This window comes from Dromiciops gliroides, chromosome 5, assembly GCF_019393635.1.
Source record: "Dromiciops gliroides isolate mDroGli1 chromosome 5, mDroGli1.pri, whole genome shotgun sequence".
Taxonomy (NCBI): domain Eukaryota; kingdom Metazoa; phylum Chordata; class Mammalia; order Microbiotheria; family Microbiotheriidae; genus Dromiciops; species Dromiciops gliroides.
This window is the reverse complement of record NC_057865.1, coordinates 278975409-278989922: the sequence shown is the minus strand read 5'-3', so window position 1 is coordinate 278989922 and position 14514 is coordinate 278975409. Positions and strand designations below refer to the sequence as shown.

Here is a 14514-nt window from a genome sequence, read left to right as displayed (position 1 = left end):
GATGGATGGATACAACAAACATCAGCTTGGACAGACTTTGGAAGATAGTGGAGGACAGAAGGGCCTGGCTTGCTAAGGTCCATGGAGTTACAAAGTGTTGGACAGGACTGATTGAATGAAGAACAAGAAACTTGGTTTATAAGAAAACACTTTCAAGGTTGCAAAACTCTTTAAATACATTGTCTCATTTCAGACTCTAAGAGGTTTAAATTGCACTAAGACTTTTTGGGGACACCCTGTATTTCAAGCACTTTTCCAGCTTTAACTCCTCTTATCGCAAGACCCCAGTGAAACAATGTTTGCAAAGTGCTTTGTAAACTTTAGGACAGAAAACCCACCTTTTGAACAGCTCAAATGAGACAATGTATTTAAAGCACTCTGCTACCTTGAAAGTGAGTTTAAAAGCCACCCTTCCAGGGGAAGGGAGGGGAAGCTCAAACGAGACAATGTATTTAAGGGGGTTTGCAACTTTTCAAGTGTTTTTATAACCCCACTTCCGGAGGAGCGGAGCACTCAACTCAGACGGTGTATTCAAAGTGCTCGGCAACCTTTAAAGCGCTTATAAAGCACGCTTTTCTCTGAGTTCGATCCTCCCGCCCCGGGTCTCCTCAGTTCAGTGCAGGGTGCGCGCGCTGCCTAGGGGAGCACGCGGTGGGCGGTGCTTCTGGAAGGCGGGGCCTGTGGCGGTCCCACGCGCCTCGGAGGGCGCCGCGTCCCTCCGCGCACCAGGGGGCGCTGGCGGCCCGAGGGGGGCCGGGAGGCGCCTGGAGCGGGCGCCTCCGCAGGCTCCGCCCCCAGCCTCGCTCTCGCCGCGGCGCGCTGTGGGGGCGGGGCCGGGGCCGGCGGCCTCCCGGAAGCGGCGGCGGCGGCGGCGGCAGCTGGCGCGGAGCGGAGCCGGGGGACGAGCGGCCGTGGCCGGGGCTGCGATGAGCGGCGGCGGTGGCGGCAGCGGCAGCTGCAGGCGGCGGGGATGCTGCTCAAGCTCCTGCAGAGGCAGACCTACACCTGCCTGTCGCACAGGTACGGCCTTTACCTGTGCTTCGGGGGCGTCGTGCTCATGATCGTCTCCGCTTTCCAGTTTGGAGAGGTGAGTCCGCGCCGAGTCCTGGGGGGCTGCTTGGGGGAGGGGTCCCTGCTATTCCCCACCCGCCCGCCCGCCGGTGTGCCTCTGCGGGGGTCCCCGCTATCCTGCCCCAGCCCCCCCCCCCACGTGCTGCCTCTGCTGCGGGTCCCAGCTGTTCCCCCCTGCATTCTCCGCTGGGGCGGGGGTCCTTGCCTCCCCTTCCCATATACTGCCTCTGCACGGGGTCCCTGCTCCCCTCTTCCATCGGGTCCCGCTATCCCCCTGAATGTAACATCTCTTGGGAGGGGGCCCCCCCGCTCACCCCCTCCCCATGTGCTGTCTTTTTAAAGGGGGTCTTTGCTATCCTCTAATATTTTGCCCCTGGGGAGGGGGGATCTCTACTAACCACCACTTGATGCCTCTTTTGGTGTGTGTGTGTGTGGGGGGGTCTCTGCTAATGCCCCCCCCATGCTGATTCATTTGAACGTGCATCTCTCCTCAGCCTTCCAGTGGAGACAGGTGCGACCCTTCCCACTTTGCCTTCCCGTTTTTTTGTTTCTCTCTATCTCAGCCCACCCCGAGAGCCTCTAACTTCCTCTTCCCAGCACATATTCCACATTTTTGGGGGAAGCCTCTGCCCAAGCCTTTCACTTTGGGGAGAGATGTATAATCCTCATCACTTCTACCACCCTCTTTCCCCCCTAAATTTCTACCTCCTCACACCTGACATCTTCTAAATCCTTCCACAGTCTCCATTATCCCCTCTTCCCCCCATTATTACCTATCATTGTAGAAAGGTGAGTTTGGAAAGGTGTGGCCCTCTCCATCTAACCCTTCTTGTTTCCCAAATTTCTCTCTCCTCACACCCTGAAAGCCTTGTTACCTTTATTATTCCTTCCTTTTCTTACTCTTTTTAGGGGGAGGGAGAAGTTTTGGTTCCTTTTAGCTTGGAGTGGTGAGTCTCTCACCACAGAGCCCCTCCTCCCCCCATTGCCTAAATCTCCACCTTCCCGAGGCATCCTGAGCTGCTTCAACTCCACTGCCAATCAAACAAACCCCCCAGCCTCCCCAAAAACCTACTTTTTATTTTCTGAGGTGAAAGAAGTTGACTTGACCTTTCCCTTGGGAGAGGTGAACCTCTCACCAGTCCTCTCACCACTACCTTCCTTTGACCCATGTTTCCTAAATTTCTGTTTCCCTAATATGCCCTGAAGGGGGGGGGGTGCTGGTAAATGTTTAATGTCCAGCTCTTGGAAGACTTAGGAACACGGTTTTAAATCATTCTGCATTGCGGTTGCTAGGTGGTCCAGTGGATAGACCACCAGTCCTGGAGTCAGGAGGACCCAAGTTCAAATTCAGCCTCAGATACTAGCTGTGTGATCCTGGACGAGTCACTTAACCCTGTTGACCTTAGTTTCCTCATCTGTAGAATGAGCTGGAGAAGGAAGTGAGAAGCCAAGAAAACCTCAAAAAGGGTCACAACTGAGATAACTAAACAACAACCACTGACTTCAAATCCATCGCTGCATATTTACTCCGTTTCCTCATTTCCCAAATTTCCATCTCCCTAACACCCTTTAAATGCCTGCCCTTCTATTATCTGCTTCCCTACTCCTTTTTTTTTGGGGGGGGGGGAGGTCGGGGAGGGTGTGATCACCTCAGCCCTGTATTTTGGAGATGAGATCTGCACCAAATCGGACTCTTGTCTCTACTTCCACCCGAGTTCCCCCAGGGTCCTTTCCCTGTTACTTGCTGTACACTATACACAGGTCTCCATCACTGAGTAGTGGCACTCCAACCTTAGCCTTATTGTGCTGCTTTTTTTCTTCTCCTGTTTGATCCAAGACACCTTGAACCCTCTTCCCTCTCCCAGGATAGTTGTCTTTTAACTGGCTTTTTTTTTTTTAGTGAGGCAATTAGGGTTAAGTGACTTGACCAGGGACACACAGCTAGTAAGTGTTAAGTGTCTTGAGGCTGGATTTGAACTCAGGTACTCCTGACTCCAGGGCCGGTGCTCTATCTACTGCGCCATCTAGCTGCCCCCTTAACTGCCTTTTAACACTAAGTTTCTCAAGTCCTTCAGCAAAAGTCCCTGCTTATTTCTAAAAGGTCTTGTCCTTATCTCCACTTTATCATTAGAACTTATGCCAAGTTTTTCACCTCTCCTGGACAGCCTTGTTCCTTTGCCTTGCCCTCCTATACCCCCTTCCCCTTATCCTACCCTTCTCTCCATAATCTTCCTCATCCCTCCTTTTCATATCTGGAAACTTGGGGGCGGCTAGATAGCACAGTGGATAGAGCACCAGCCCTGGATTCAGGAGGACCTGAGTTCAAATCCAGCCTCAGACACTTGACACTTACTAGCTGTGTGACCCTGGGCAAGTCACTTAACCCCCATTGCCCCGTGGGGAAAAAAAAAGACTTTCATATCTGGAAACTTTTAACTTTTAACATACTTTTAGAAAAGTGTGAGTTTTGAGGCTTTCCACCCCACTGATGGGTTGAAGAATCCAGGGGACTTGGTGCTTTCCAAACTTTTACCATCGCTACCAGGTATTAGACTTTTGTACATTTTTTTTCCCCAAACAAATTACTCAACATAAGTCAGCAACTGGTCTATCTGTAGTTTTCCTTTTAGATTCATGTTATCATCTCATGGTCACAAGACCAGCTCAGACTCCAGGGCACATGACTGTATGAGGACAGCTCACTTGGACTTTGGCACAAGGCATCTTGGGATGCAGCACAGGCATCAGTGGGAGAATACAGAAATATTCTAGAATAACATGGAGATCAGTCAAGTCTGAAATTCCTTAGCGTCAGTGTGTGAATCAGAAACTGTTAGAGGGTATGTATGTCTGAGCAGCAGTTGGAGATGCCCTTGATAGTAGCTTACATAGACGATTTAAAATGTCTTTGAGTGAATAAATACATTAGTTGATGTACTTTCTTGCAGTTGTTTTACTTTCTTAAAACTAAGTCAATATTTTCTCTTGGCATGATTTTTATGGAGGTTATAAAGAGTTGAATTACTAGTGGAGTGTGTGTGTGTACAGGTGCAGTTTTATCTAGAATTTTTTTTTTTTTAGTGAGGCAATTGGGGTTAAGTGACTTGCCCAGGGTCACACAGTTAGTAAGTGTTAAGTGTCTGAGGCCTGATTTGAACTCAGGTACTCCTGACTCCAGGGCTGGTGCTCTATCCACTGCGCCACCTAGCTGCCCCTGTAGTACTTTTTTTTAAAAGTACTTTTCAGGTTATTCAGAACCTGCCTTTTTGTAGAATTATTATATGGCTACTTGGCAGGAAAGGATATGACTTATTAATGAACCCATGATATAAATGATGTCCTCTCATCTATATGCTATTTTAGACATGTGGCCCTTACAATCCATGTTTTTGACCCCCTGTTTTAAGTTGTAAAAAACCATAAAGTTTTAAGTCATCTACATCTAGGTTCATTCATATATTTATTTGTATATCTGACACTAGGCACTTAAAGAAATACTTGTTGATTGATCGGTTATATATTTGAAGGAACAATGATGTCATTGACATGTGGGCTTTCTTCACTGATGCTAATTTTACAGGTATAGTTTCTTTATGACTTACATGATTTCACAAGTTACTTGGATGAAAAATATCATCCCTGGAGGTCACCTTCAGAGATAAGCCTCTGCATTTAGGGAGGCTGGCCTTAGAGTAGTGACTGGCCACCTCAAAGCCTATCTTCAAGGCCTTCACATTCTGCCTCCTCCCAAAAGCCTGCCTGAACTGTAGAAGATAATGCTGAGACTTCACTTATATAGTGCTTTAGGGTTTGCAAAGTGTTTTACCAAGCACCCATTTGGTTCTTACAGTAATCCCGTGCTATAGGTGCTTATTCTTATCCTTATTTTGTAGCTGAGAAAGCTAAATCTACATGTTGTGCCCAGGGATACACACAGCTAGTGTCTGAAGGCAGCATTCTTTTTTTTTCTTTTATTTTTTTTTGGGGGGGGGGCGAGGCAGTTGTGGTTAAGTGACTTGCCCAGGGTCACACAGCTAGTAAGTGTCAAGTGTCTGAGGCAGGATTTGAACTCCTGAATCCAATGCACCACCTAGCTGCCCCTGAGGGCAGCATTCTGACCCAGGTCTTCCTGCCTCAGCCCAGCTCAGAGTCTCTCTGCTGTGCACCTCTCTGGAGCAAACAATAGATTGGCTTATTCATTTTCCCAGGTGAAAATGGGAGGTTTACTGTATATAATATGTCAAAATCATACTTTGAGCTGCTTGAGTTGCCCATTTTTGTTACACTAACTTAAGTTCCTCTAATTAAGAGAATTCCTGGTGATGATTCAAGTCTGTGTAATATTAATGCAGGCACCAAGGTCAAGAATCCTTGTTAACAAAAACAGAAAAAAATGAATATTTTGCAGAATTGAGAAATAATGGAGCCTAGGATAGTACTCTCAGCCACTTCTAATTGCCCTTCTGTTCCGCTGTCTTCTCCTATCCACCCTTTGACTTGTCTGTTGCATTTAGCTCCATTTGGATAACTGTACTGACTAAAGCATCCCTTTACTAACTTGACTAAAGTTAAGATTGTTTTCTCCCTCTGTGCTCTCTGCCTTCAAATGCTACTTTTTTTTCCATTCCTCTTATTTTCTAGAGTCCCAGTGTAGGTCAATATTCTTTTATCCAATTTTCAGAATTTCCTAAGTGAGATTTTCTTTTTTCTTTAAAATTAAAAAAAAAATTTTGATTTTGAAAAATGCCAATAAACATAAACATTTCTATTTGCAAAGAACAGAAAAAAATTGCATATGAAATTACAAAATTTTAAATAGTATTTTATTTTTTCTGATTACATGTAAAGACAATTTTTAACATTAATTTTTAAAATATAATTTTGAGTTCCAAAATTTGATATAGGTTATATAAAACCATAAATTTTTTATGTACAGCTTGTAATTTTTTTTTTAATGTTTTGGAGGCAATGGGGGTGAAGTGACTTGCCTAGTGTCACACAGATCAGATTTGAACTAGTATCCTCCTGATTTCCAGGGCTGGTGGAGCACCACTACCACCATTGCACCACCTGGCTGCCCAGCTTGTATATTTTTAGAAGCATAAAATACATTTGTTATGATTTGAACTTAGGGAGATGAGTCTTCCTCACTCCAGCCATAACTCTCTATCCACTGTGCTACCATAGCTAGCTGCTACCATAATACATGTTAGTTTCAAAACTATCTTTTGCGTCTATGACTTCCTCTGAACTTTATTCTCTTCTGTACATTTTTTAAAAGTGCTTCAAAGATATTCCCTTCTTTGTCTTTGTTTGGAGGGATCACTGTCTCATGACTATTCTTCTGTACAGGTCCCCCACATTTCCTCCCCAAATTAAAAAAAAGCAACCCCCCCCCAAAAAAAAATCCCTTATAATAAGCCTAGTAGCTGTGTTGAAGAGTGTGTGCTTTTTTTTTTTAAGTGAGGTGATTGGGGTTAAGTGACTTGCCCAGGGTCACACAGCTAGTAAGTGTTAAGTGTCTGAGGCCAGATTTGAACTCAGGTCCTCCTGACTCCAGGGCCGGTGCTCTATCCACTGCGACACCTAGCTGCCCCATGTACAACTCTGGAGTGCTAACAGTAACCTTGGTAGGGCTTTCTTTATAGTCATTGTCCCAAGTCGTCTGCAATTCAAGACGTTCTATAACCTGAACCCTGCACAAAGGGAAGTTTAGGCATTCAGCTGCCTGAATCTGGATACGCCCGCAGAGTTGGTTTGAATCCATTTTTTTAATTTGAGATCGTTTTTTGTATTATCCTTGGTACGTGTTCCTCTTTCAAATGAGCACGTGTGTTGGCCAGCACTTGTATGCCAGCTTCTTCATTTCCAATGCCTCTTCCTTATCTCAGCTCACCCTATCCCCACTTCAAGGTCTCTAGTCTTTTTAAAAGCTATAACTAAAAGCAGACCACTGCCCAGCTCCTCCCCCCCATGCTGCCTTGATTCACTTCACATTACCCTGATCCTGGACCTTAGGCACTGTATTTTACTTTACACTTATATGTCATATTGTAAGAGGTCCAGAGTGATACCATTTCTGTAAATTCTTTGCTTCTGAAAGGAGTGGGCAGGGTCTTGAACCTTGCCTCAGTATCTTTATCTGTTAAACAGAGAGTATTGGGATAAGGAATCTTCAAGGTGTCTCCAAACCCTATGATTTTCCATTTTACACCATTATACAGTAACTAAAACAATCGAAAACAAGTTATCTTTTTTTAAAGGAAGCCCTCCACTGTTTTCTCTGGGAGTCATACAGAACTATATAAGATACTTCTGGAAAATTCAACATCTAGTTGTAGTTGTCATAACCTAAAAGAGAGGTTTTTTCCCCCCATAGTGGGAAATGGATAAAAGACTGACATCATCCCTATTTCCTATGAAGTTTAACCAGTGTAAACTGATCCCCACAAGGCCGAAACAGCCTAGAAACTAGTTTAGATAGCCAATATTTACATTGCTTTCTAAGTAGAGAGCGATAGCCACAGGCAATATCAATTTAGAATATAAACTCCTTTGTAAGATTTAATAGAAAATTGTAGAAGACTCTGAGTAGTATATCTTCGTAAAAGGTTTTTGTTTTGTTTTTTTTTAATAATGGAGATCAAATTTTCAAAAATGCTTGTGAATAGACCCAGTTAAATCTGAACATTCCACAAACATTTAGAATGACCCGGTAAGGAAGCTAAGGAGCAAGTAAAAAAAACAAAAGGCAAAGATGTGCTTAGCTGTTGCTACCAACTTTTCTCTACCACTTTTATAGTCTAGCCAGCTAGCCCACAGCGTGGCATGAGGGTAATGTGGGACTGAAGAAAACAAAGATGGAAGGGAGTTCTTTGTTGGATGGGAAATCATTTGGAGGGTACTGCAAGATCAAAGCTCCAAATACCTGAAAGTGGCTATAATGCTAAGAGCTTAACAAATTCACAGAGCCTATTTTTCTTTTTTTTTTTTCCCCCTGGTGAGGCAGTTGGGGTTAAGTGACTTGCCCAGGGTCACACAGCTAGTAAGTGTCAAGTGTCTGAGGCAGGATTGGAACTCAGGTCCTCCTGACTCCAGGGCTGGTGCTCTATCCACTGCGCCACCCAGCTGCCCCCAGAGCCTATTTTTCAAAAAAGCGATCTAGAGAATACACATAACAACTGACCTATATGCCTATTTCCCCATCTATCCTTTGATGAAGGCATGAGAAGGGAACAGGCAGGTTCTCAAAGCAATGGTACTCTACAGCAGAGCGCATATTTATAGTCACATAGTCTACTGAAAGTCAGAGGGAATCCAGTATCCCATTGTGCTTATTGCTTCAGTGGAGCAAAATGTCCCCTTCGGGGCTCTTCTCCAATAAAGTATCTCCTAAGTATGTTAAGAGCATATAAGAATTCTTTAAAGCAGTACAGAATTTGTTTGACCCTCAGATGATTATCGGTATTCAGTGTAGAATAAAGCAAGGAGACGTGATTGCCAGAGGTGTTTGCCACTGGCCTGGAGGATGCTCAGGTAGAGCCCAAGAAGGCTTCCCTCTAGGTAGTGAGGTCTTTTTCTTTTCTTTCTCTGTCCTTCCCTCCTTCCTTCCCTCCCTCCTTCCTTCCCTCCCTCCTTCCTTCCCTCCCTCCCTCCCTCCCTCCTTCCTTCCTTCCTTCCTTCCTTCCTTCCTTCCTTCCTTCCTTCCTTCCTTCCTTCCTTCCTTCCTTCCTTCCTTCCTTCCTTCCCTCCTTCCTTCCTTCCCTCCTTCCCTCCTTCCTTCCCTCCTTCCTTCCTTCCTTCCTTCCTTCCTTCCTTCCTTCCTTCCTTCCTTCCTTCCTTCCTTCCTTCCTTCCTTCCTTCCTTCCTTCCTTCCTTCCTTCCTTCCTTCCTTCCCTCCCTCCCTCCCTCCCTCCTCCTTCCTTCCTTCCTTCCTCCCTCCCTCCCTCCCTCCCCTCCCTCCCTCCCTCCCTTCCCTCCCTCCCTCCCTCCCTCCCTCCCTCCCTCCCTGAGGACATTATGCAGATTACACCCAGCCCAAGAATACTGCAGAGCCTCCTAAAAGAGGTCTGTAATTATTCAAGAGTTTGGCCTGACCATCCATATAGGAAGAACCAAATGACCTGTTGTCCAGATTGTAAGATGCCAATAGATGGGCAGCATACGGAACTGCTTCACTAATATCTGTATCTTGCATAGACGATATACATCAATAATGAAAGGGGGGGTCGTTTGCTTTGGGGAAATTGTCCAGTGTTTTTAATGACCTCAAGCTTCTCCCCACTTTTAGAAAGCTCTATTTTCCCTGTGATATGTTTGGCTGGGAGTCATGTCGTATTACCACATCTGAAGAATAGGTTGCCTTAAGGTCAGAGGAGGAGCTCATTGACTTAAGAAATGTTGAGACACAGTCAGTTTCATTTGTAATTTGAATTTTAGTGTGGCTAGAAGGAGAAGGGAGTTTGGGGGAGAGAGAGAGAGAGAGAGAGAGAGAGAGAGAGAGAGAGAGAGAGTGTGTGTGTGTGTGTGTGTGTGTGTGTGTGTGTGAGTGAGAGTGAGTGAGAGAGAGAGAGAGAGAGAGAATGAGTATGAGTATGAGTATGTGAGAAATCGTTTCTTTGTCATGGCACTTCTGATTTTTTTTTTTGCTAGGAACTTGTTAAAGATTACATTTATCACCATCACCATCTTATTTATTACTACACTTTTTGATTAGGCCTTCACATGATTCCATGCTGAGTTTGAAGACTAGTTTGAAAACATGTGTTTCCTATCTTCACAATTAAGAACAAAGTTCATTACCTAAAATTCTTTAGCATATATGTGCTATCTAAAAATTCAGAACTAACAAATTGAATGGTTCCTGAGAATTAAGAGACTCTTGGGCTAACATTAAAGTAGAGAAGATTTCTAATATTAAGAGAATCTTAGAACTGGAAGAAATATCTGAGGCCTTCTAATAACCGGTACCTGAATAGGATTCTACCTTCCAGGGTACCTTCACCCCAGTAGTTAGTCATTCCATTGCACATATTCTTTGTTTCCTATGACATTGCATTATAGTCACTGGCCACAATTCAGACTTTTTCCTAATCAATGGATGTGTTTTTCAGTAGCCACAAATAGTTTTGGTATATGTGGGCCTTTTTTTTTTTTTTTTTTTTTTTTTTTTTTTTTTTTGGCTTTCAACAGATAGCTCAGTTTTTGTTTAAGGAATAGAGAGCCTGCCTCAGATGAAGATATGGATCCAAGTTCCACTGGTGACTCAGATGTGTGACCCTGTAAAAGTGACAACCTCTCAGTGCTTCTGTTATCATAACTGTACTATATTGCAAAGTAGATAGAATGAGTGTCTTCATTGAGAGTTCTTCATGCCAACGAAATCGCGGGTCTAGTCCAAAAAAAAAGATGAAACTTTTGTTTCTATTTCCCAATAATCTGGAATGGTTGCATGATTCTCTCTACCTTCAGTCAGTGCTTGTGTGTAGGTGCAAAGGTGACAAAAGGTGGGATCTACTACTCAAGGCTCAGTGATATGGAAAGGGGAATAGGGCTTCAGGAGAAGAGGACAGTGTAAAGTTGAATTGGTCCACCAAGGGACCAAGATGAAGAGAAGAGGAGAGAGTGTCTAGGGCAGGAGAGGAATGAAGAGGTCAGAGGTCAAAGTGTACATGAAGAGTAGAGTTATATGAAGGAAGGCAGAGGGAGGGGTGAAAAGCTAAGAGGTGACGGTCAAATGAATGGGTTTCACAATTGTTGAACATAGCAATGGTACTTTTGTGAGTCATGGCAAGATCAAGGATATGTAACCGTCTTTGTGTGTGTGTATATGTGTGGAGGGGGGGGTGTTGGGTGGAGGAGGAGCTCATGGTAGATGAATAAGTTGAGGAACCAAGTAGTTAAAGCATTTGAAATAGAATCATGAATGTTGAATTCCCCTAGTATGAGGCCAGGAGTTGGGGAGAACAGAATTCTAATGCTTCCATAGATTATCCCTTCAAACACTCAGCTCTTCTCCTGTCCCATTTAAACATTCCCAGGTCCTTTAACTGATTCTTGTGTGGCATAATCTTCCCTAGTTGTAGACACTCCTTCGGAACAACGTGGGACTCAGAACTGAGCACATGCCTTGCCTTGTGGTCTGACCACAGGCAAGCTTGAGATCATATTAGCTCTTTTAGTTGGCCTGTTGACTCAGAGAGATTGAAACCACGAGATCTTTGTCTCCTGAGCTGATGTCTAGCCAAACTTCCCCCATCTTGTACTTCATACTGATGGGCTTGGACTTCTTAAAAATTTATTTAACCTAAGTATAGGACTTGACATTTCTTTCTCTTACATTCCATATTAGATTAGATTAAGCTTATCATCTTCACCTGTTGAAATCAAGGAAAAAGTGTTTACTGAGCACATTCTATTGTGGTGTGATGGGGAGGAAAGGAAAGCTCGGGCAGGCTGTGTGGTACAAATGCTAAGAACTAAGCAAACCCTACTTACAAGGAACTTATTGACATTCTAATCATTTTGGATCCTGACTTGTCATCCATTATTTTACTTATCCCTTCCAGGTTTGTGTCATTTGCAAATTTGATGAGTATACTATTATTTATTTTCATCTTAGTTCTTGATAAAAATGTAAAATAGCATTCCAAGGACAGATTCCTGGGAAACTGGCCCCCTAGAGTTCTCCCTCCAAATTGACATTGACTCCTAAATGACTATATTTTGGGGTCTGGTCATCATTCCTTAGGATTCTTAGAATCCACTTGACTTGTTTACACTTATCCTGTCATCTTGCCCACAAGAATTGCATAAGAAAGTTTGTCAAATGCTTTGATGAAATAGAAGTGTGCCAGGACTGCAACATTCTCCTTATCTAATAGTTTGTAACTGTTTTTTAAAGAAAAGGAGGGGCGGCTACGTGGCGCAGTGGATAAAGCACTGGCCTTGGATTCAGGAGGACCTGAGTTCAAATCCAGCCTTAGACACTTGACACTTACTAGCTGTGTGACCTTGGGCAAGTCACTTAACCCTCATTGCCCTACAAAAACAAAACCAAAAAAAAGGGGGCAGCTTGATGGCGCAGTGGATAGAGCACCGGCCCTGGAATCAGGAGTACCTGAGTTCAAATCTGGCCTCAGACACTTAACATTTACTAGCTGTGTGACCCTGGGCAAGTCACTTAACCCCAATTGCCTCACTAAAAAAAACAAAAACAATAAAGAAAAGGAATGAGGTTAGTTGATGAACAAAGCAGCATTGGATAGGGGACGGAGTGTTAGACGAATATTCTGGTGACCTGAGTTAGAATCCAACCTCAGACAGAAAAGTAACCATGGGAAAGATACCTCACCTCATCTGTAAAAGGAAGGACAGTAGGGCTTGCATCATCTATCTACTATTGAGAGCTGTAAGCAAAGCATTTTGGTAATCTTGAAATGCTATAGAAAGGTGAATTGTGTTTATTATTATTCTGATATTTGTTGTTGTTGAAACTTTTTAGTGACCACTACTTCTCTAGTCAGAAAGCATCCCTGGTTTCGATTACACCTTCAACCTAATCCTTAATTCCAGTGCGTTCTGTTCTTTAGTTATTTCCTATTTATCCTGTATAGTGCTTTCTATATACCTGTTCGCGTGCTGTCTCCCCACAGATTGTAAACTCCTTGAGGTCAGAGACTGTCTTTTGCCTCCTTTTGTATCCCTAGCATTTAGCACATGGCACATGGGAGGTGCTTAATAAATTTTAACTGATTGACTAATCATACACTTTAGAATTTTTCCAGTAATAAAAGTCATGCTCAGAGAGCAGGACCACATTTTACATCTATCTCCATCTTGAAGAGTCTTCAATTACCCATGATTGTTCATTTCAGAAGCTCAGGACTTAAATCTAACTGCTCTCTTAGTACCCTAGGATCTAGTTCATCTAACCTTGGTGCCTGAGCTCATTTAACACAGCTCTGCCCTCTCACTGTCTGTTTATTTTGGTTTTCAATTCCCTGTTAACTACTTTGGTTCTTTACTTTCCTGCCCCTAGATCCCTTAACTGCAAAGTAAGATAAGGATTGAGAAGTTCCTCTCCGCCCCCCCCCCAATCATCATCCATTCTTATCTTCTTGTTCTCCCACCTTTCCTTTGATCCTCTTTCCACTTAAGTAACTAAAAAAAAAGCTTTTTGTTGTCTCTAGTATCCATTGCCAGTCTGACTTTTATACTGTTGACAATGCTTTTTAAGGCGCTGCCACTCCCTTGCTATTTAATTGAGATGTGCTGTATAGCATATTATTAGAACAAAGCCAACCAGATTCTGTAAGTCTGATCGAATGACCACATTTCTATTGTGTAAGTTCTAAGTCTGGCCCTAGGTTGGCAGTCCTTTGTGTTCTGAACAATGGAAAGGGAGAAAGTGGTTTTGGATGGAAAGAATCACCACAGATCTACAGGAAGAAGGGATCTGTCCAAGGTGGTACAGGCAGTAATGACAATGCCGGCATTTGTACCCACTATGTACTATGACCCTAAGTCCTACTGTAGTTTGGAGAGATGTGTGCTCATCGAGTATTTGTTGATGTTGTGGGGAATATTCTGAGCAAAAATTTTAAAAGTGGAGAAATTCATTCCTTATATCCAGAAAGGTTGTCCAAATAGTCCCCTTTTTGTGGGCTGTGTTGTACTAATTGCATCAAACTTTTAAATGATATGTCCCCTTCAACTTTACACACTCTCTGTCTCTCTCTTTGGTACAACATTGTGTTCCTGTGGTTATTTTCATTGTGTGGAAGCTTTCTCCATTGATGTGTTTCTGCACCTTGTTTATAACTTATAATCATAGAAAATTACCTGGGGTATTGAGAGGTTAAGAGAGTTCCCCTGGGCCATATGGTGAATTTATACCCAAGGCAGGACTTGAAACATGGGTCTTTAGCAGGCCTGGCCCTCTGTGGTCACTCAGAAGAGACTGGCCTAATCACCAACCCAGGAAACACAAAAGGTGAAAAGTGGATGAAGGATGGATGAAAAATTCATATTGTCCAAGTTATGGATGAGCTAGCCCACCTCGGTGTGTACGTCTTGGGATATGCACAACCGCAGTGAGTTTGGGCCCCAAATCGTCGAGAAGATTAGGCAGCAGCTTATTTGGAATATTGTGCAGGTTTTTTTGGTTCCCTTGAGCCTCTTCTTGCGGCTGAAGGTCATCTTTTTGACACCAATATTCTCTTAGTTACATTATATGTTTGCAAATCACGGGACCCCACAATGTCAGAAAAATGTCAACTCTGGGCATCCTAAAGGCTTATGGAAAGATGTAAAGTGTGTCTAAGTAGACAGCCCCCCATGACCAATGGTGATTTATCAGTAAGAATTGGCTTTAAAATTCAGGAAGCGCGGGGGAAAGCGTAACCAGTGGACACCCCAAGTATGAAATTGATAGCCATGAAA

General features: G+C 43.7%; 1 protein-coding gene across 4 annotated transcripts in view; it reads left to right on the top strand.

Moving 5' to 3' along the window:
- Positions 1-862: 862 nt before the first annotated feature.
- GNPTAB (N-acetylglucosamine-1-phosphate transferase subunits alpha and beta) overlaps positions 863-14514 on the top strand; it is a 77245-nt gene continuing 63593 nt past the window's right edge. For all 4 annotated transcript variants that reach the window (XM_043966855.1, XM_043966854.1, XM_043966852.1 and 1 more), the window contains exon 1: positions 863-1087. In XM_043966855.1, coding sequence (XP_043822790.1) covers positions 971-1087 — 117 coding nt within the window. In that variant the 5' untranslated portion in view covers positions 863-970. The remainder of the gene's footprint in view (positions 1088-14514) is intronic.